Genomic DNA, 23,318 nt, shown 5'->3' on the forward strand with positions numbered 1-23,318 from the left:
TGCATGAGTTTTAGGAACTTTTAATCTGTTCTATTTTTTCTTTGAGGTATTTGAGTTTATTATGTTCTATTTCCTTGTGGCTTTCCTTGAACTTGCACAGGGTGGTTCTGTTATAAATGTCTACTGGAGGCATTTTGATTAAGGGGGTTTTGTCTTTCATTATTTCTCTTAGGTTTTATTGCTCCCACTGTTCTTATTTTTTAAAGAAAAGCCACACTGCTCCAGCACAATAAACTTATTAAACCAGCGTTTTCCCATTAATTTCGTTGTTCCTTTAATTTGAAAGGGAATTGTGAAGACTACTGTTAGTAAGGCTATCATTTTATAAAAAAGACTTTAAATTGTTCAAAGAAGTATAGTAACATTGTTCATGTGAGTCAATACCTTTGTCAGCTACCTGAAGTACAAAGAAAGTCACTTATTAACCTTTATCAGCAGCAGGGAGAAAATGGCTGAAGATATCGGATGAAGCAACATTTGGAATTCTCATAAATATAGACATTTACATTCATTTTTTATTTATTTTTAGTAGCCTATAGTGGCTGTATAATGTGACTGTTCCATGTGTTTCCTCCTGGAAGCAAATCCCATTGGTGTTGGGGGAGGGTTGGAGCATGAATGTCTTCCACACTGTGCTGCCTTTTGTGCTGATTATCATTACACTGGTGCTCTGTGGCCAAGCCCTCAGCCCCTCCCCTGTCCCCGCAGGTACAAAGAGGAAGGGATGAAAACAAAAAACCAGGAAGCACCCCCACCCCACCAGACTTGTTGTAGAGCTCTCACGCCGACAAAAGTTGTGCAACGCCCCTTATGTGGATAGAGAAGATCACATGGTTCCCAGTACCTACAATTAGCAGTCGTGGTGTGTGTGTTTGTGTGTGTGAGACAGAGAGAGAGAGAGAGAGAGAGAAAGGAAGACGGAGAACTTTGTACCGAAGCAGAGGGCGGTGAGAGGGTCACATATGCAGCAGCACATGGTGTGAGTTTGTAAAAATGCCCACCAACTTCACCGTGGTCCCAGTGGAGGACAACATCGCCTCGGGCCAGGAAGGGGCAGCGGAGGGGGACGCCTACGACTCTGCTGAGGAGCTCTCAGGCAGACCTAGCTCAGGTGAGGAATGCCATGTTGGGATTCACACCCATAGCTTCACAAGGCTGGCCCAGGCATGCTGACACACAGACAAATCAGCTCTTTGTGTTGTCCTGTGAGTCATGTTAAGCTACTGCCATGTACTACTACCATTTCATTGCAAGAGTGGCCATTTGAACCTTTGTTAGTCTGCTGTGGGAGTGACAATAACAATAACAAGTCTTCTTTCGTTTAACTGCTCCTCGTTATTTTCTTATCTTCCTGTGCTCTCTGTCTTTACTTTATGGCTATACCTTTATGTCTGTCCAGGTACCTGTGTGTTTCTTCTTCAGCAAATTTAAAAAAACCTCAGGTTATCACTTTTCTTCTGTGCGTCTTTCTGTCTGTGACTACCGGTACTTCTAATACTTTTTCTCATTCTTTCTGGTGACTACTCTGACGTAGTTAATAGTTAATGGAGTTTTTGAATGAGCAAATATGGAGTACTTATGTTAAATGAGTGTTTCATGGGCTCTGTCCATTGTAAAAGCATTTCATACACTTCATATTGGTAGTTGAAACAATATGCTGTAAAGGAATTTGAGTGAAGTCGTACAAAACTGTATAGCTCTCTTGCAGTAGAGAAGATGGTATACATCAGTTTGTGTAATGGCCGCAAGGCACAATTCTCACGGGAAAGTTACGGTAGGCATTCCTTTAGACAGGAGTTTGCTTGTGTATGTGTGTGTTACTGTTTTTTTGTTGTTTCTCTCTCTCTCACTCTGTGTGTGTGTGTGTGTGTGTGTGTGTGTGTGTGTGTGTGTGTGTGTGTGTGTGTGTGTGTGTCTGTGTATGTGTGTGTAAATGTAAGTTATTCAGTTGTACTGAGGTATTTGTTTTGTCAGCTGACCTTGGGCTGGTTCAGTTAGAAACTAGAACCTCAAAACTGTAACTCTCACGGTCTATAACAGTTATGAAACTGCAAAATGAGCACTCGCTAACACCTTACATTCATAAACAATAAAATCACATGTACAACTAGTGTCAAGGTGTCAATGCAAAACACTTTACAGAAGAGAGCAAATCAGACTGTCGAAGTTAATAGTAAAAAGTTGTGTGGTGTTTGCCAGGAGTAGTGCTGACAATATGTAAGGGTGCATGTGAAGTCTAAAGCAGGGTCTTCTAGGACTGAACATGAGATGAGCATCTATCAGAGTCAGAGCTGTTTGGTTGTCAGAGCTACAAAAGAAGGTCAGAGGATGAGGTAATTATGATGGTGTGTATACAAAGATTGTTTTTTTTTCCTTTACAAAGTGGAGAGTGATTTAAGTCGATGATATTATCGTTATTTAGCACTTACAACCCAGGAACATTTTGTTTAAAATACTGTAAATATTTAAAAGTATAATTACAACTAACAAACCGATGTGAAAAACATTGCAAGGCAACAGGACACAGTGAGTGGAAGTGATAGTTATAGTTACCTTGGGGGCTTTAGAGCTTCCTTAATCTCTTGTTTCCAGGATGGCACAGACTGACGTAAAAGGAAAGTTGTGAGTTATTTCAGATGCCAAGCATTTCAGGAAAGGGATGTTTGGGCTGTTTTACAGTCAAGGTCTTTGTTCTCTAATCATGTAAGGATACTTTAATAGAGTGAGGAAACAAACAGACAAAGAAATCAGGTTTACTGGTGGTCACATTAACAGGTAACAACTACACTGAAGATGATCCCATATGCTCACAGCTCATGACGTCAGCAAAGCAAGGCAAGATATCATGTAGTAAATCAAATGTCCCTAAAGAAATAGGACCAGAATACAGAAGAGCCTACATCACTACAGCTGTCTCCATCTACATATCTAAATATAACTGTAAGCAGCCATGTGGGGGCCTAGGTAAACATTAGCCTTGCTAAACATTGAACTACAGATATTGAACTAAAACCTCCCCATTACATGTACACATCTTAGAATTTTAGATGTGTCAGAGGAGTTACATATCTATAATATTATTATGGAATGGCAATCATACACCTAGCCGTTTGCAGTAGTCGTCTGTGATGTGTTTTGAGTGCTGTGGCTCTCATATTAAATGTTATATACGATCTTCAGTATGATGGGACGGCAGCCATCTTGGTTGTGTTATTCTTACACCAAAGTTAACAGCCTTTGGCTCTGGAGACTGATGTTTCAGAGCTTGGCTCCTGTCGCCCATACAGTTCAGTGGACAATAGCAGAGTGGTGTGGGTGTCATGTTTCAAAGCATTTGCAGAAGTGTTCTTTCAAACATCAGAACATGTCAAAACTGTTTACCATTTGCTATTTGTGTCATTTTTTATTCTGGATTTATACAGATGTTATTTTAAGACTTTAAGACTTTCCCCCCAGAGTTTGTTGAGGTTTCGACGAAAAATAACCCTTAAGTTACAGAGGAGAGTAGGTGTTACTTCTGTCTCATTCAGCTTTTTCCCTGAAGTGAAGCCAACTTCACACGTCAGATGTGTCAAATCCTGTCCAACGCCTGCTGCGGGTTAATGTTGCCTCACTCCATGGCCTGGGTGATGAGGACAGAGGCTGACGCTGTTAGGGCTAGTCCCAGTCCCATTCCCAACAGCTGCCTCAGCTCTGAGCAGAACGCTGTCAGTGGAAGGGTAGAGGGGAGGGGAGGGGAGGGGAGGGGAGAGGAGGGGAGGCAGCCAGTCCCCACAGAGAGGCTGCTGCTGCTGACACACATACTGGAGGGAGCGCTGTATTAGAGCAGACACACAGCCTGGACTCCAACCTGCCTGATCCCCAGCCCCGCACTGGTCCTGTATTATGGAGTGCAGTGGGCGGTGAGAGGGAGCAGACACCACTGTGAGACCGCCAGAGCTCCGTCTCAGGGGCAGGCAGCGTCCCAGCCGTGAGGGACAGCGGTGTGAGTCAGGTCAACAACACTGGGAGTTTGAGGTTAGGCCGGGTCTCCCTGAAGCCAACTTCTTTGGGAGTTTTGGCAGACGTAGGAGGGTTCCGTCCCTCTCATGCCTGCGACAATGGAGCGTGTTGGAGGTTCTCTCCCAAACCAACCAGGTGAGCGCTTTATCAGAGCTTTCGGAACGTGACTCTGGGAAGTTTGATAGAAATTGTGATCAAAAAGGTAATTTAGGATATCTTGTCAGAAGTCCACATATAAGTACTGTTTGTTTGCTTTTTGGAAGTCAATACTTTATTTTATTTTTATTTTTATCCCGACACAATGTTGCTTTGACTGTGCTGTAAAATGTCAGTAGTAGAGGGAAGTTTACAGTTCACATCTTAGCAGTTCACATCTTATAGAGCTTTGCTAGCTTGAGAGTGTTCCATTGTAATCTGGCCATTTCATTCTCTCATTTTTCTTATCAGTTGACTGGTCTGAATCCCCTTCCCTCTCTTGCTTTCCCTCTCTCCCTCTCTCTCTCCCTCTCTCTCTCCCTCTCTCTCTCCCTCTCTCTCTCCCTCTCTCTCTCTGTGTCCTGCCTGTCTGTATTTGTCTCTCCTGCTCACTGCCGTCTCACCTTCAGTCTTGTACACAGGTGCACTAGGCAGCTTACTGATCGGCCGCTGTGAGGGCTTAAGTAGTTATAAATAGCTCACATTATCATTTATTACCATAGAGACTTGGGCACTTCACTCATTAGCAGGTGTTACCTGATCATATCTGACCAGACAGGACAAAACAAACTTTTAACCCCCTGCCCAAGCACTGTCCCTTTCTTTATTCAGTCACTCATGATTGCATACCTGCGCATGCTGCTTCAGCTGAACACATGTGTGCAGATATGTGTGCTTAATGCATGATTGACATTACTAATTACTCTAAGACTTATTCAAGGGCTTGGTCGAGCTGCACTTAGTTCTGATTTTTTGTCATTAAGTCAATAAATGAAAGGTTAAATAAACAGATAAGCCAGCTGAAATAGTGCCTATAATGTCTCAGTATGCAGCAAAAGTGCATAGGCAATATGTAGCTGCAGAAATCAGAAGCACTTCTCTGCTATTACCCTTGGCCATGAGACAGCTAATAATCTGTTCTGGCTTGAGTGCTTGAGAGCCAAGGTATGTATTGGTATGAAATTGTCTGTGTTACTATTGAATGTGTGTTTGTTAGTTGGGTAAAATAACAAGCTGTGAATGCTGTGTGTGTTTAGTGACAGGAGCTGAGACGCCCAGAGAGAACAGCCCTTTTATCAACAGCATTGATCCTGACAGACACAGCTACTACGATGGCAAGAACATGGCCCTATTTGAGGTGTGTTGGCCTATTTGGTTAAATAAGTAAAATGAGTGATTAAAAATCCAGTCAATAATTTAACCTTTGTCTAAACAGTGCTTTTCATATTGATTTTAATACTGCCATGGTGTCATGCAAACCAAAGTGGAATACATGTTGTTTGCCTTGAGGTCCATCCCTGAATTGCGTTTCAACAAAATCCATACGCTCTCTTTCCAACATGACAGGAGGAGATGGACAGTGCCCCAATGGTGTCCTCCCTCCTCAACAAACTGGCCAACTACACCAACCTCACCCAGGGGGTGGTTGAGCATGAGGAAGACGAGACCGAGGATGGAGTCAAAAAGGTCACCGTTAAGGTGAGTTAGGGCCGCGTTTTCCCAAAATCCTGTGTGATGTATGGATGAACAATGAGCATCTGTGGAGGGGGAAGCTATAGTAGGGGGGCCTTCCTATTTAATCTTTATATTCTGAGGCAGATTATCCACTGTACTTTGTTGTGACAAATCTGCTCAGGGGGATGTGTGAAATGTAAATGATTGAGAAATGATAAATCATTCCACAGTTTAGTTGGTGACAAAGAAGCTTGGTTTTAATTTAGTCAATTGCAGTGCTTAAGCCAGAGGCTGAATGCTGTCACTGTCAGTGTTACCCCTGGGGTGAAGAAAGCATACCTTTCATTAGACTAAAAAGGACCAGATTGTAGCTATTAACAGGTTATCTGCTTGGAGTGAGATTGCATTGCACTCAATGTGACTTCACCATCTGAATGAACAGTTTCCACAAGCTTGCTTTGGGGTACCTCAAATGACGAGTTTCTGTCATGCAGACATATAAACCTGAATTGAAAAAGCCTCCATCTGTCAGTCAATAGGGGACATCGGTAGTGAATGTTTCATTAGTCAGATACCTGTCAGATATTAGTCAGAAACTCATGGGAAGCTGTGCCAGCCACCCTGAAAACTAGAATGACAGGATCTACTGTTACTGGAGAAGATAAGTTCCATACAGGTGATCATATAGTGGGGATAGGGAGGCAGCTGTGTTTTAAGAATGTGCAAAATGTTACTAGTGGTTTTAAGAATGTGCAAAATGTTACTAGTGGTTTTAAGAATGTGCAAAATGTTACTAGTGGGTTTCAGTATCTTCAGTGATTTCAATACTATCTATGAAGAGAGTTCAACAATGGATACACATCAAAATCCACATCACCTTGGGTGCTTTCTGACTTTCACAGATTGAGAAACAGTCATGCTGCTATTTTTATCCAAACCCTTCTGTCACCAATCCGAAGCTTGGGCATGCTATGAAGGCTATGGATGTTAAAGTGCTAAAAGTGTGTGTGTGTGTGTGTGTGTGTGTGTGTCTGTGTGTGTGTCTGTGTGTGTCTGAGTCTGTGTGCGTGTGTGTGTGTGTGTGTGTGTGTGTGTGTGTGTGTGTGTGTGTGTGTGCATGTACTCTTCTACTCCACTGTAACACAAGGCAGTAGTGAGACTCCTGTGGCTCAGCTAATGAAAAAGAGTTTTTCTGCTGCACATGTGATCAAAGTTGTGCTAAGAGGAAGGTACAGTTGAATTTGTGCTAGAGTCTCATGAGGAGGTTGGCACAGACTCCATTTTTTAACACAGACAAAACTCTGTGAGGACTACAAAAATGTGATTACAAGTTGGATGATTGAATCTTCTCTGGGGCCAGTGTTTACCTTTTTACTCCTGGCTGCTCCAGTGGCTTGTAGTGTGGAAAACTACATAATAAGGGAATCTCAGTAAATGCAGTTTTATCTGATCTCCATGGACTGTTGCTGAGCAGTAGTACTGTTTTGAAGACACACAGGCAAGCAGGGTTTAAAGGCTATAGTTTGTGTCTAATTTCCTCTTCTCATCTCTTTTTCTCGTGTTTCTCTTCCCACCTCGGCCTTTTCCTGTGCCATCCCCACAGGGTCCTCAGATGGGCACCTTTATTGGTGTCTACCTGCCCTGTGTCCAGAACATTCTGGGAGTCATTCTCTTCCTGCGACTCACCTGGATAGTGGGCACAGCTGGTATCATGGGCTCCTTAGCTATTGTCTTCATGTGCTGCACTTGTGTAAGTCAAATTAAAGGCAACTTTTACCACCATTATTGTTACTACTACTAATTAATACACTACCGGTCAAAAGTTTGGTGTCACTTTGTCCATTATAGATAGAGATCAGTTGCATTGTTTTTTCAGATTACATTATGTGTTTACATAATTGCAAAAGGGTTCTCCAATGTTTTCTCAGTTAGTCTTTTAAAATGATATCAGATTAGTAAACAGAATGTGCCTTTGGAACATTAGATGATTGGTTGCTGGTAATGGGCAATGTACTGTAGATATTGCATCAAAGATCAGCCATTTCTTTCTACAACAGTCGAGAGCCTTTTTTGCCCTGATTAAAAAGCTGCTTTCAGCATGTATTCTGTCTATAATGGAGTGGAATGGACATTTCTAAGTGACCCCAAACTTTTGACCGGTAGTGTAACTAACTACATCTAAATCTGCTAATTCATTGCCAGATTATTTACTGTGAGTGTACCATAGTGCTTACAAAAACTAAAAACATGTTTTTATTACTTCTCCTCAGACCATGCTAACTGCAATATCCATGAGTGCCATTGCAACTAATGGTGTAGTGCCTGGTATGCTTTCACCTTTTTCATGAATAGTGTTATAGCAGCTAAGTTTTATTGAAACCTCATACAGTATGACAGGATTCCTGTTTAATTCCTCACATGCTTGTATTGCAGCTGGGGGTTCCTACTACATGATCTCCAGATCTCTGGGTCCTGAGTTTGGGGGAGCTGTAGGCTTGTGTTTCTACTTGGGCACCACGTTTGCTGGCTCTCTGTACATCCTCGGCACCATCGAGATCCTCTTGGTAAGAGAAAAACCTGTTGTTTCAATGTCTCTATGTAGATGATTTCATTATACACCTACATGTGTGTCTGAGATTTCAGAGGCAGATAACATGGTGTCAGGAAATACAGATGAGTGTCTTGCTTGATTATTTTCCATTCTTTCGTTATACATTTGGACTCATTTCGGCTTCTCTTGTCAGACCTACATTGTGCCGAACGCAGCGCTGTTTGTGTCGGAGAAGCCTGAGGGGCAGCAGAACGCCATGCTGAATAACATGCGTGTATATGGGACCTGTTGCCTGGTGCTCATGGCCCTGGTGGTGTTTGTGGGTGTCAAGTACGTCAACAAGCTGGCCCTGGTCTTCCTGTCCTGTGTGGTGCTCTCTATCATGGCCATCTACGCAGGTGTCATCAAGACCATCATCGAGCCCCCTGACTTTCCGTGAGTCTGGCATCCGCTCTGCACAATTTCTTCATCGAGTAGCCTACAGGTCGCCATATCACAGGGCGCAAGTGTCTATCTTTCAGCAGTGCCACATAGCCACAGCGACGGCTGCGTAAGCGACTACTTATATGCAGTACAGTACCTCATGTCTCACTGCAGTTTGTTAATAACTATGTCTTTGTCCCTCTGTAGAATCTGTCTGCTGGGAAACCGATCTTTACAGAATTGTGACTTTGACTTGTGTCAGAAGCTGGAGGTGGTCAACAACGTGACGAAAACCACACAGCTGTGGGGGCTTTTCTGCGACAACACCACTGTGGACGCCACCTGCGACGACTATTTCAACCTGAACAACGTGACTGAGATCCAAGGCATCCCAGGGCTCCTGAGTGGGGTCATTTCAGGTATTTCAGCATGCGCTCTTCATCATGACTCCATTTATAGGTGTACTGAGTTATAGTTAGCAGAGAGGCATTCTGATGTTTGTTATGTTTGAGGTCCATTTACAATTGACTCTCCAAGGGGATGTAAGGATTTATTTCCATTGTATCCTCAATCCACCTTGTATGTCACATGTAGTTAATCATTTATTGTATGAGAAAACACTCTCTAAGCCTAGGAAAGTTATAGATTCTTTAAGACGCCAAATCATTGTTTTTCCACAGACAACATGTGGGGGGACTATGGTCCCAATGGAATGCTAGTGGAGAAGAAGAACCAGCCATCCATTCCAGCAGATGACAAATTTGAGGACAAATACGAGGGCCCCCCGAGGCCCTATGTGTTCAATGACATCGCCACCTGCTTCACACTGCTGGTGGGCATCTACTTCCCTTCAGTTACAGGTGAGTGGTACACGTGGTGTGGTTACCAGACAAATCTGTTTGATGAATGAGATGAATAGAAAGCGACATGACTCTCTATCAATGGAGTAACACCCATGGCAGGCTTCGGAGGGCAAAATAAGAAAGAGTCTGTATGAGACCGATGTTGTTGCTGTTGTTGGCCCCCCCATAATAATATATTATGGAGGGGAACATTTTCTAGCAGTGCCCCTGCTGGATAGGGTTATTAAATGTGTGATCTGTGTTGCAGGAATCATGGCAGGGTCTAACAGGTCTGGAGATCTCCGAGATGCTCAGAGGTCCATTCCTATTGGCACTATCGTGGCCATAGCCACTACATCATTCATCTGTATCCTTTCAGAGGACTCTCTCTCTCTGTTTCTCTCTCTCTCTCGCTCAGTGTGTGTGTGTGTGTGTTCATCCATAATGCATTGAACTATTTTTTCATAACCCAACTTTAGACATTTCCTGTGTTGTGCTATTTGGAGCCTGTATCGAAGGCGTGGTTCTCAGAGACAAGTATGTTTTTTTCTCTTTTTTTCCTGTTATTCAATGAATACCCAATGTATTTATAAATAATATAATGTTATCCTACCTGCACTCTGCACTTCTATACCTGTGAGACAGTAAGGTTTCTTCCATAATGGCTGCACTTAAGAGACAGACATAAAACACTGCAATTCAGATCCTTTCCTTGATAATATCCATGGGGATCATAACTTGGGCATCAGTTTGCATGACTCTGCTGACACAGACAGATTTATATCAGTTACAGTTCCACTGCAAGCTCACCATCCCCTATGTAAACAGTTTGTATGAGTGATAGAGAGCACAGAACCAGCTTTAAATTCTGCTCATTCTGTCTCTCGGGGTGTTTCACTGGGTAGTTACAACACTAGACTGTTGAACTTGCTATCCCTCTGATTCCACCCAAAAGTCACCACCGCTAATACTGAATCGAGCTCTTCTAACATGCCTCAAAACAGTCTTGAGACCAATGTTCATAAATGCCCAACATTATGAGGAAATTAAGTTATTGCACAGTAACTGCTTTTTGCAGCCAACAAACAGAAATTAGGCTACTGTATGTCGGCCCATAACTGATCATATTTGGTCAAATTTACTTTGCCATGTTTTAGTTTCTTCCTGTGGCTTAATGTTTGGCATGACAGTGTTTTCTTCAGACTTCATTGTCATTTGTCAAAGTCATTTGTTGACACATAATCAAAACAGAGGCTCAAAAGCACAAGTCTCCACTTTGACTAGTGTAACATGGTTATTTTTGTCTTTCATGGTTGGCTGGTTTAGTTATATGGCTCCAAAACCCTATCCATATCCTCACAGTTTTTTATGCTGCTTTTTAAAACCTCTCCTCACTGTTACACTTATCTTTCTGTCTGTGTTTTGCTTCTGTTGTGCTGTTTGAACTACTTTGTTTTGTCATGTTGTTATGTCATTGACTGTTTGCCTAGTGGTTGAATATTTCTTTAAAGCAAACACTGTTTTGTGAAAGGCTATGAGAATATGAATGTATGTATTTTGGTTGTGAAATCTGAAGAATGCATGCAAATATTGTATGTGTCAAACTTTTATCTATGTTTTCATCATGTGATTGTTTACTCTTCAACAGGTTCGGAGACTCTGTAAAAAGGAACCTTGTGATTGGCACACTGTCCTGGCCATCTCCATGGGTGATTGTGATTGGCTCCTTCTTCTCCTGCTGTGGGGCGGGACTTCAAAGTCTCACTGGTGCACCACGTCTGCTGCAGGCCATTGCACGAGACGGCATTGTGCCCTTCCTGCAGGTGTGTGGGCATACACAGGCATATTCAGCTACAAGCCTACACACACACACACACACACACACACACACACACACACACACATGGTATGGTGCCCAACACAGTGTGCATACTTTGTGCAGACATCATCATTTGTCAGATTTGTCCGGAAATATTGCATTCAATTCACATTCGATAAGAATGGCCTTAGAATGATGGGTATAACACTTGACAGTATCGACATAAGAGTGACATGACACTGTTATGAACACATGACACTGTCATGACACATTAATCCTAACCCTAACCCTAATCCTAATCCTAACCTCTAATCCTAATCCTAGCCCTAACACTAAATCCAAACCTAACACCTAACCCTAACCCTAACCCTAATCCTAACCCTAACTTGTTATGACAAAAACCGAATGAAATTTAATGACAGAAGCGTTATGTCATAAACGTTTATGACTTGTTCATGACACGTTCATGACAGTGTCATGTCACTCTTATGTCGATGCTGTCAAGTAAAGTGTAACGGAATGATGACAGTTTAATGATGCGCTGTTCCTCTGACTGAGATTGAATGTGATACTGTACAGGTGTTTGGTCATGGGAAGTCCAATGGAGAGCCCACCTGGGCTCTGCTGCTGACCGCGGGCATCTGTGAGATTGGGATTCTGATTGCCTCCCTGGACTTGGTTGCTCCTATCCTTTCAATGTGAGTTCACCTCTACATGCACCCACACACACACACACATACAAACAGAGATAGAGAGAGACAGAGAGAGAGAGAGAGAGAGAGAAAGTAAGAGAGAGAGAGATTTCCTTGTATTTAACCTTGTAACAGGGACATGTATTTTCTAGTCAGTAAGTTCTATTGTACTTCCCTTTAAATGACCTTTCCTCTCCTTTTCTGCTTATGGTCCTATTGTGGTGTATTTTGTTGGTCTTGTCATCTGTCTTATCCTGGTCATCTGCTGGCAGGTTCTTCTTGATGTGTTACTTGTTTGTCAACTTGGCCTGTGCTGTCCAGACCTTACTGCGCACCCCAAACTGGAGGCCAAGGTTTAAGTTCTATCACTGGTGAGTCATGGCCACTGTCACACCCTATTAAAGTTTCACATTTAAATTAACATAAAGAATTGTGCTGTCTCTCAGTCAAACAACTTAATATCAAATCCATCACTGGATTTCAGAAGATGTCTAGTAGTAATTACACATTCCCTTTTAAATGTGTTCATTCCAAAGATTTAATTATTAACAACTTGGTGGCAGCCTTATCTGCAAAAATGTCATACTCGTCTTTATTATGGTTAAAGGCTCTGTTTATGTTCTCACAGGACTCTGTCATTCTTGGGAATGAGCCTTTGCCTCTCCCTCATGTTCATCTCTTCCTGGTACTACGCCTTGGTAGCGATGTTGATAGCTGGATGTATCTATAAGTATATAGAATACAGAGGGTAAGATGGTTTCCTCCATTCACATTCACATGTTTTTTTTTTTTCAGTTGTAATATTTCTGCTGAATCAGAGTAGATTGATATCAGGCAGTAGATATGCAGTATAAAAACATGTTTGTTGCTGTGATAGCATCAAGATAACACCATCGGTGACAGAACTGTACTGTACAATCCATTTCTGTATATTATTTACATGTATCTTGTGTTTGCTTATGCCATGAGTTTGCTTATGCCATGAGTACCATGTGTTTCCTGTATTCTATTCTCAGGGCAGAGAAAGAGTGGGGTGATGGGATTCGCGGGCTGTCGCTCAATGCAGCCCACTATGCCCTCGTCAAACTGGAGGAGGCCCCGCCCCACACCAAAAACTGGAGGTAATCTGGAACATGGCTAAACGGATAGACAAACATGCAGTATAAAGATATGATGTTTCCACCACACTTTCAAACTGATGTTCACTTACACATAGAGGAGGCAATACTGCTGTGGCTCGAAAAAAGCAAAAGCTTTGTATTTTGTATCAAAATACTTTATATATGTATTTTTGTAGTTTAAAAATACTGCCAAATATTTTTGGTAAAACCAATAGTCTACTTTTGGTGATTAGGCATCTGACTGGTGCTTACTTAGTAATTTGCCCAGACTTGTTGTGATCATAATATTTAGATTAAGAAAGATGATCCAGTGCAAGATGAGTAAGATGAGTACAAGATGGACAAGGTTGCTCACGCACACATTACACTCCCTCTCATACCAACCTCAACTTTCTTAAGAACTTTAATCATCCAATGAAACACATTGATTCCCCTGCAACATTGCACAACCTGGGCATGTGACGTTTTGAGTACATCTCTGATACAGTATTTAGGCTATGAGATGTAACAGGCAGGTTAGCAGAGCTGACTTGTGGATTGTTTGCAGGTTATGACATGTCTCGTAGGCAGAGAAAAGCTGTTGTTCTTAATCACAATTATCCTAAACATACAGCCAAACAAGGTAAGAAATAGTTAACCGAGAACAATATCAACATGTTAGAGTGGCAAAGCCAGTCCAGACCTCAATTTGTCAAAAAAGTGAGCACAAGGCCAGAGTGATGGCAAATAATCATTCCTGACTCAAAACCCAGATTGCTGTTAAAAAGGTGCAGTCTAGAATCATTGTGAAGTCATGAAGAGGCTTGGTAGGTATTATATGAACCATTTAGATAGCTGTGAATGCAAATAAAAATGTTTCTATTGATTATTTAAAAAGGGTATGAATAATTTTCGACATGCCATTTTTCATAAAAAAAAAGAAAAAAAAAGATGAAAACGCTTTTTTTTTTATTCCATGTGTCTCCAACATTGTCTTGCAACTTTTTGGCATGTGACATTGTCATTTTCAGTCAGAACAAACATATTGGTCAAGAGAAAATCAACATTAAATCAATATTTTATGAATAATTTTGTTCTTCTTCTTTGTTCTACCGTTAACAATCTACACTCAACAACAACTCATCTACATCCAAGCTGGGTTTGAGGCTGCACACTGCACAGATGCACAACAAATGAAACAGATGAAAACAAAACTTTTAATATCTTTCTCTCTTTTCTGACCTATGCTTAACCCCCCCAAGGCCACAGATACTGGTACTGCTGAAGCTGGACACAGACCTGGCGGTCAAGCACCCTCGCCTCCTCTCCCTCACCACCCAGCTGAAGGCAGGAAAGGGCCTGACCATAGTCAGCTCAGTGCTGGAGGGCACCTACATGACCCGACGCGCTGACGCCAAGCAATCTGAACAGGTGAGGCTCCCGTTACACGGACACAGACAGAGACAGGGAGTGTGAGTGTCACTTTTGTTGAAGGACAGTGTTCAGATGACACTGTGATAAGATGACACTGTGATAAGGTGATGACCCACACTTACACTTCAGTTACATTTCATAGCTGCTATGCTGAATTAAGGTGTACCCCCTCGTCAACAACCTTTGGTCCACTCACACACAGCTGGTCATCAGTTTGGCATATTAATCTGCTTCCTGGTTCTCAACGTTTCACTTTCCGCATCAAGTTTAATTGGTTTATCTGCCTCGCGGCACAGATCAATGTCTCATGCCTTGCGATAATTAAAGCACCCAGAGGTCAAATGCCAGGCAAGGTTATTCACACACACACACACACGCACACACACATGCACACACACACACACACACACACACACACACACATACACACACACACTGACCGTGCCTTCCAGTGCTGTTATGGTGACACAACATTTCTTCTGTCAGCATTCCCATGATGTCATGTAATGACACTGAAAATGACTTACAAGTTCACAGCTTTTTTGTAAATAGGATGGCTGTAGTTCATTTTTGTCTTGGGTCATTATCCAGTTTTTAGGGTAACCATAATCTATTTATCATTTTGTTGTGTGACCTCTTATTTATGTAACCTTACCTTACCTATGTCTAAACATGTGCCAGTCAAGTGGAATGTTAAGAAATGAGAATAAACTGGTCCGTTGGGGTAATTATGCTGATTCCACAGCCGATGATTATGTGGAATGGTTTAAATTGGACTATAGTCCCTGTTTCCCCAAATCAGCAGACACGCTCAACCCTCTGTTGTGGAATAAGATTATGAGATTATTGAAGACAACATGCTATGTTATGTGTGCGCTTCTCTGCTTAATACTTCCATTCATTCCCCTTCCTCGACCCATGGTCTGTTCTTTTGGCAGAATGTGAGGGCTACAATGTCATCTGAGAGGACCAAAGGCTTTAGCCATGTGGTAGTCTCATCTAACCTGCGGGACGGCTTCTCCCACCTCATCCAGTCCGCCGGGCTGGGAGGCATGAAGCACAACACAGTGCTTATGGCCTGGCCCGTCAACTGGAAGCAGGCAGAGAATTCCCTTTGCTGCCAAAACTTCATCGGTGAGGGACACTGCACTAAAGCTCCATGTTATGGCCTTAATTATACATCTGAGATCATAATTTCTTTACAGAGATCAAGTCAGTTCTGATTGTTGTATTAAAAGTAATTCAACAATGTTATCCCTTAATCTAGCCAGGTGCTGATATAATAACTGGTATGACTAAGGAGGCCAAATCATCACCAGCCTATTGTAAGAAGAATCTGTGTACTTAAGTGGATGCTACGTCCTGACCTCGCTCTTTTGATCGCTCTCAACTCTCTCCCATAGAGACTGTGCGTGAGACCACAGCAGCACACCAGTGCCTGCTGGTGGCTAAAAATATCGACCACTTTCCTGCCAACAATGAGTGCTTGAATGGAGGCACTATTGATGTGTGGTGGATTGTCCATGACGGAGGCCTTCTCATGCTCCTGCCCTTCCTAATCCGCCAACACAAAGTATGATCAAGCACATTTCACTCATTGACTCTCATTCACTCCCTTGCTTTCTCTTTCACCTACTTTCAAAGTCCCACTAACTCACTCACTCATTGCTTCTTGCTCTCACACACTCATCAACTCCTACTTATTTAACGCTTTCACCACATTGTTTCCACTTCTCATATGAAACAGTATTTTGTTTCTGTTTCCTGGTTTGGGTTATTACACCATTTCATCTCCCTGCGCCCTTTTCTCTTATCTTTTCAAAAGTTTCAGCCACTGAGTACACCCTGTTTGTTTATATTTCAGGTCTGGAGGAAATGTAAAATGCGTATCTTCACAGTCGCACATTTGGATGACAACAGCATCCAGATGAAGAAGGACTTGCAGAAGTTCATGTACCATTTACGCCTAGATGCTGAGGTGGAAGTTGTGGAGATGGTACGTCTCACGAAATGACTTGATATGAAACAACAAGTTTGGTGGGAAGACTTATCAAGACTTACTAGTTACTTACCAGCTACCTGCATAAAACTATTTCATAACTAGGACATTTCTCATGTTAACATTTATGAATTATTAACATGATTGTGTTCCATTATCTCTGTACAAATCAAGGTTTGTAACTCAAAGCATAACCTGATTAGATATTGGGTGTATTGCCTTTCATTCTGTTTTTATACCTTTGAAGCACGAGAGTGATATCTCAGCCTTCACCTATGAGAAGACCCTGGTGATGGAACAGCGCTCTCAGATGCTGAAACAAATGCAGCTTTCAAAGACAGAGCGGGAGAGAGAGGTACTGTGACTACAAAACCTGCAAAACAATGAACCCCTTGGTGCTCGCCTGTGAACCTAACCTTTTGTGCTTGCTCAGTAGTTGCATTATTTTACAAGGATTTTATAGTGGTGTGAAGTTCAGGTTCAGAGGGTGTTATCTTGTCTTTGCTCCAGGGCTGTTCTGACTGAAAGACAGTAACTCATTAACTCATTTCTTCAACTGGTTGAACTACATTGACATTTCTAGTAATATCCTTGGGTTCTTCATTCTGGTGTGGTGTTGTGTATTAGCACTTAGCACAGTAAGTAATGGTGGCCTCTCTCACCCTGCTGCCAACCCTGTGTGGGGAATGTACACCTTTTAACGGCTCTCCAGATTCAGAGCATTACAGACACTTCACGCAACTCCATCAAGAGGAAGAAGCCACCTACAGACACTACTTCCCCAAACACCTTGCAGGTTCCAGTCATCATGCTCACTATTGACAATGAGGTAGTTCTATGGTGTTCTCTGGATACCACTGCTCAGCCATGCCCAGTCTCCGTCCTCCATTTCCACTATGCCATTCATCCAACTATACCTCATCTTTTGGTTTATCCCTCCATCCATCCATCCTTCCATCCATCCATCCATCCTTCCATCCATCCATCCATCCATCCACTTCAGCAGTTTTCCGCTCAGTCTCCCCCGTATGCATTGCTATGAAATTTGGACCTATTGCCATTGCTTACATGCACTCATAGTAACAGCATACGTATGTTATAGTTTTATAGACCTGATCGAGTAACAATTTCTTGGCACCATGCCTATCTAGGAACTTGGTAGGATCTTCTTCTTATAACAAGACCAAGGTTGCCATCAGGTTGCAGAATGAAAGTTTTTGAGGATGCAGAACAACAGTGTAGGAAAACAATTTATTCAAATATATATCAAATTATTGTTTTCTGGTCAAATTATTGTATTGAGGAACAAACCATTTATGCTAAGTTTTTACATTGAATCCATTTGCTTAGTCAACGTGATGGCATAATGCCTGTGGATGAGAGTGTCAAACCTACTTGCATTTTAGCACTAGACACACAATTGGTTCTGAATTTGAATTGGTTTTGAAACCACACAGTTCACACAAAAAAAGGGTAAACTTTTACTTGTAGGCCTATGCATATTCTAATACGATTAAAATATCAATTATAACATATGTATAATAAAGACATCCTGTAATAGGCTGCGTGTGCATCTATTAAGTAAATACCATTGAAATTGGAGTAAATTTACCGTAATTTCCCTGCTAACCCTGCAAGGTTTAATAATTTCCCTGCTGCTAGATTTAATAATTGCCCTGCTAACCCTGCTAGGTTTAATACTTTCCCTGCTAACCCTGCTAGATTTAATAATTGATTTTGCAAAATGTCTTTAGCTATGAGGTTAATACACGGGTGTAGGCTATACATGGGAATGCATTTGTTCTCTTCATTCTTCTTTATGATTAAAGCACGATCTTGTTCTGATTCATTGGGCTATGGGCCACTGCGGTTAAGACATGGGTGTGGTTAATACATGTTTTTCTTCATTTGTATAAAACACTGTCCTGCTGTTTATACATGGTGCGGCTAATACATGGGAATTAACTGTAAAGATTGTGGACAGGTGCCTTGCTGGACACAGTGTTGCGTTGCATCTCACTGCTTTTATGTTCTCACAGGCCCAGCTGATCCATGACCGGAACACAAAGGCCCACGCCTCCCTGAACGACAGAGCGACCACCAGCCCAGACAGGGTCCACATGACCTGGACCAAGGAGAAGCTTGTGGCAGAGAGGAACCGCAACCGTGAGGCCAGCATGGCAGTGCGTGACATGTTCAACATGAAACCGTAAGTGCGCCCTCTGGTGGACGCTGCATTGTGTGCTGTAACAGTGGCCTACAGTATTTCCTGTTCTTTAACTGAACAATTAGAAATGCTTGAGCACTCCAAAGTTATGGCACACATAACACTGTACACTGAAGCCGATTAGCAGATCAGTAGCTATGTTTTCATTTTTTAACTAACAGTGAGTATCGTGTGTTCTTTTTTTGTTTCCTCCTCTAGAGAATGGGAGAACCTGTAAGTCAAGTTTCCCTTTGTATATATGCATGTTGGGAAGGTTTGGGGCTGTGACTGACTTTGCTACTAATATACAAATGATTTGATGCATGATTTTCAGATGAATGATATGCTACATCATTTTGCATGCTTAAGACACTTTTAATCAAAGCTGACTTAATAGAGATTAAAAATGTATTAGTGTGTGGATGACAATGTTGTGGCTAATAATTACCTGGTAACCTGATTACTTGGTAGCTAAGAATTGTAGTGATCTGTATGCTTTGTTTCTTTTTCTTTTTTACTGTTTATTTCTCTTAGTTAACTCCTGTTACGTATGTTATTTTCCAAACCCTCATATTCAAAACTCAAGTAATCATTACTTTAGTATTGTCATTTGAAATGATAACAAGATTCAGCAGAGATATCAATTCTGTATGCAATGTTTGACAACAGAGATGACTGCAGCTGGCAAAGATTTTAAAGAGTTTAAGGAACTCTTTAAAGAGTTCCTTAAAAATCTGCTGCCATTACGCACTTTGACAGGCTGGTGGAGTCTTCCTGTTTAGCCACCCCATTCATGTCTGCACCCGCTCTTTCACAGAGCGTCTGTATTCACCCACGCCAGAGTAATGTGAAATATTTAACCAACGCTTCTCTTGCTGTGGGCACCAACGCTGCGTCTCTTAGGAACCAGTCCAATGTCCGCAGAATGCACACAGCAGTCAAACTGAATGAGGTTGTGGTCAGCAAATCTCAAGGGTCTCGACTGGTGCTGCTCAACATGCCGGGGCCACCAAAGAACAGGGGCGGTGATGAGAACTGTATCCTTTCATTACAGTGGATGAAACCCATTCCATAAATGAGTCTCCCGTATAACAGGAATATGCAAAAATGATGGGGTTATCAAATCTAGTGGAGGGATAACATTCCTTCTGAAGTCCACAAGATGGCACAAAACCTTGTGCTTCTCTTGTGTGGCAGTGGAAATAGTTGACAGAATGGAAGGCAGTCACACTGTAAACCTGAACTTTCAAACTAACTCTAGAATATTTGAGAAAACGAATTACCTTAAAAATGTGTATGTATTTACTCAATCAATTTAAGACAAATATTTAATTTGATTTCTTGTAACTCAAATATTTAGATTTAAGGTGACTTAAGGTGAATAAGGTCAATAAAGTTCACTGTATATGCATCAAACAGCACGTGTTCACTATAAAGACACAGCCCCAGTCCAGCATTGCATTGGTATTTTAGAGCAGCCAACTGTCAAATGCACACCCACACACCCTGCAGATCATGGGTACTTTAGGTAACACTTGAAACAGTTGAGTTGCTCTTTCAACTACATATTTTTCAGTCAGGAAAAAAATGTATGAGTTAGTTTCAGGTTTCCATGACCTAAGTTGTGTTAAATCATTATTTTGAGTTAGTTTGACTTTTTGGGCTTACAGTGCAGAGTCTAGGAAAAATTGCCATGCCATGAGGCCTAAAAGTACAGAGTTTAGTTTCATGTGCTCACGTGAAAGATTCATGTGCGCACATGAAAGTTTCATGTGAAAAGGTTTTGCGTGTGCACACAAAGTTTTCATGTGCTCACGTGAAACTTTCATGTGCGCACATGAAAGTTTCACGTGAGCACATGAAAGTTTCAGGTGAGCTCATGAAAGTTTCCTGTGAGCACATGAAACTAAACTTTAGATTTTTTTTGCTCATGTCCCCTTAGGGGCTCCGTATAAAAGAAACACCCTGTATGAATCGTAAAAATATTGCACAAATGAATTATAATGTATTGCAAAATCAAATTCTGCTGCTGTGTCATAAAATGCGGGGCTGCAATGCTCCTGCTGCGTCATAAAATGTGAAGAATCACAATAATATTGTATTGTGCGTGTCTTACATTTGTTGCCTCACTGGCAATCTACACCCCTAATCAAATCAGCAAATAGTCATACACATTCATTTATGTTCCGTTGTATCTGCAGTTTATATAATAGTCGTAGATAAACTTTTCTAACGCAACGTTCTTTGCATGTGTGAGCTACATATCTCCAGAATGTAAACAAAAGTGCCCTCTAATACTGCAGAGGCCTGGAGGCAGCATTTCTCCAGCGTCATCATGTCACAGCCCAGTTGTCCTTGACACGCCTCTCTCAGACATGGAGTTCCTGGAGGTTCTGATCGAAGGTCTGGACCGGGTGCTGCTAGTTCGCGGCGGGGGCAGAGAGGTCATCACCATCTACTCTTAGCAACAAGCAGGACACCAAGCAGGAGGGGGCGGACGGGACACCGGCTGGCAGAGGACCTTGCTTGCCCACAGTGGTCCCCGTAAGGCCCTGGGCACAGCCTCAGCCAAAGCGGAGCCAGAGGGGGAGAGAGGAAGGGGGAGAGAGGACAGTGTGACCAGCCTCGCAGCACTGAAGAACTGATGAGGGAGGGGAGCCTGTCTCCCCATATGACCCTCACACTCTGCCCAAGTGCAGCAGGGGAACTCAGGTCTCTGGTCACTCCTCCCAGTGTATGCGTCGCCCTCTGTTGGTTGGGGTTGTAGTCCAATGCATTGTTTCAGTAATGAGGAAGATGCAATATATATTAGTGTAGGAGTTTTGTATTGATAGAGTAATCCGCTAGTGTAGCACTGGTCCTTTACTGAGACTGGATTCATGTTGATGAACACAAACCTGTGTGAGATGAGGTGTTTATATGCACAGTGAAGGCTCTACCTTTGCAGGAGCCACAGGGGAGATTAATATCATTTATTTTCAACTATTTAGTTTTAATTTCATAATTTCCACAGTTGAGACAAAAAGTGGGAAAACAGGGTTCTGAGAACCAACACCAAGTACATTGATTTGAGACTGAAAACGACTGTGCACATCATAATTACAGTGGAATCAATCACCAAGTTGATGCTGATTATGGTCCTTTGGATTTTATTGCGGCACAATACTTGAAATTAACCAGAACTACTCTAAACTAGAAACTATCTAGAGTCAATTTCAAGACACTGAATGAAATTTCATATGTTGTGGCCCATTTTCTTTATGGTACATTTCCTTAGTCAGAAACAAATTTGTATGTAGTTGGCTGATGTTGTGCTTTTCATATCACATGTTGTGGGACTGAAATATAACACTCAGTACTTTTGTTTGTTTGCCATGTGACATTTGTGCCCTATGTGTTTCTGTTGGTCGTTGTATTCAACTGTGGAATTGCAGTCTAAATCGTATGGTTGTGTGTGTTATTTGGAAGCAAACTTTCATTTCAGTATTTATATTCAAGTAAATTCAAATTCAAAACTTTGTATTTATAAAATTGCAATGTTATTGTGTGAGCTGTAGGTGATAATAGAAGATTTGCCAAATATAAGTCTTAATAAGTCTTAGACCAACAGCAGATCACACGCGTGCACACACACACACACACACACACACACACACACACACACACACTGTGTCTGCACTGTCTGATTCTGCCTATCCACAACGTGATGTGATTTTCATGCTGAAACCTCACTGTGTTGCATAGTATAGGGTTGGTGTACATTCCAGTAAAATCTTTTTCATTGTAATGTGATGTGACTCCATGTGTGCCAAATAATATTGGATAAAAGTAAATGTTGTATGATTGTTATCTGTCATTTGCGTATGAATGAGGGATTCTTTATAGTCTCCCTGGAGTTGGAATAATTCATTAAAACTCAAAGGCCCATTTTGGACTGGGACTGAGAGGAAATAATAGGATGCACATTTATCTGTGATTACAGTAAATAGAGATTTTACATACACTGGGTGTTTGTTGTATACTGTGGTTATTAAGTTTGTGTTGAATCAAAAATGCATGTTTCTTACCACTCTAACATCTTGTGGTGTAATATTTAAAAAAATAAATGCAAACCTTCAATATGTTTATTTGTAAACTTAAAAACAATTTGCTTATTACGTCACCAAGACTTCACAGAGCTTCAGAAGCCTCTAGAATAAAAAAGAATAAAAATTGGCAGACATCTACAAAATCAAAAAGATGGCCTTAAATCAATTTGTCAATGTTCATCTAAAATGTGACATTTTTTCACTTAACAAACAAAATCTTAAAAAGAATGTCTTGCTCTTCACATAACTGCCTAACAGACTATTAATTTTCTCATATCATATGTAGGCCTACACACAGTATATTGGATGGGAAAACAAGGGGCTTGATTTGGAGAATATATTCTTATATAGTAGCAGAAAGATAAGAAAGGCTTCAGCCTTTTTGTGATGTAATTACTACAGACATAACAGTATAAAAATCCACGACAGCACCATTTCCCATACCTGTTTTCAAATTGAATTTCTCCAAAAATTGGGCACAACTTTCAGCCAGCAGATTAAATTTCACATGA

General features: G+C 41.6%; 1 protein-coding gene across 2 annotated transcripts; it reads left to right on the forward strand.

The window, feature by feature from the left end:
• Nucleotides 1–762: 762 nt before the first annotated feature.
• slc12a7a (solute carrier family 12 member 7a) lies at nt 763–22,841 on the forward strand. Of its 2 annotated transcripts, XM_042100624.1 has the most exons (26): nt 763–1,111; nt 5,235–5,335; nt 5,545–5,676; nt 7,256–7,402; nt 7,923–7,977; nt 8,086–8,216; nt 8,397–8,638; nt 8,834–9,045; nt 9,307–9,486; nt 9,737–9,835; nt 9,948–10,005; nt 11,117–11,291; nt 11,867–11,985; nt 12,252–12,350; nt 12,608–12,727; nt 12,996–13,100; nt 14,342–14,510; nt 15,452–15,647; nt 15,917–16,086; nt 16,378–16,509; nt 16,760–16,867; nt 17,225–17,341; nt 18,552–18,721; nt 18,938–18,952; nt 19,622–19,755; nt 21,092–22,841. In XM_042100624.1, exons 1-26 carry the CDS (start codon nt 994–996, stop codon nt 21,181–21,183), a joined length of 3,396 nt encoding a protein of 1,131 aa, XP_041956558.1. In that variant the 5' UTR covers nt 763–993; the 3' UTR covers nt 21,184–22,841. The 2 variants fall into 2 exon arrangements, with proteins under 2 accessions (XP_041956558.1, XP_041956567.1); XM_042100633.1 differs by lacking the exon at nt 17,225–17,341 and having other exon boundaries at nt 764–1,111.
• The last annotated feature ends 477 nt before the right edge of the window (nt 22,842–23,318 follow it).

Source organism: Alosa sapidissima, chromosome 1, assembly GCF_018492685.1.
Source record: "Alosa sapidissima isolate fAloSap1 chromosome 1, fAloSap1.pri, whole genome shotgun sequence".
Lineage (NCBI taxonomy): Eukaryota > Metazoa > Chordata > Actinopteri > Clupeiformes > Clupeidae > Alosa > Alosa sapidissima.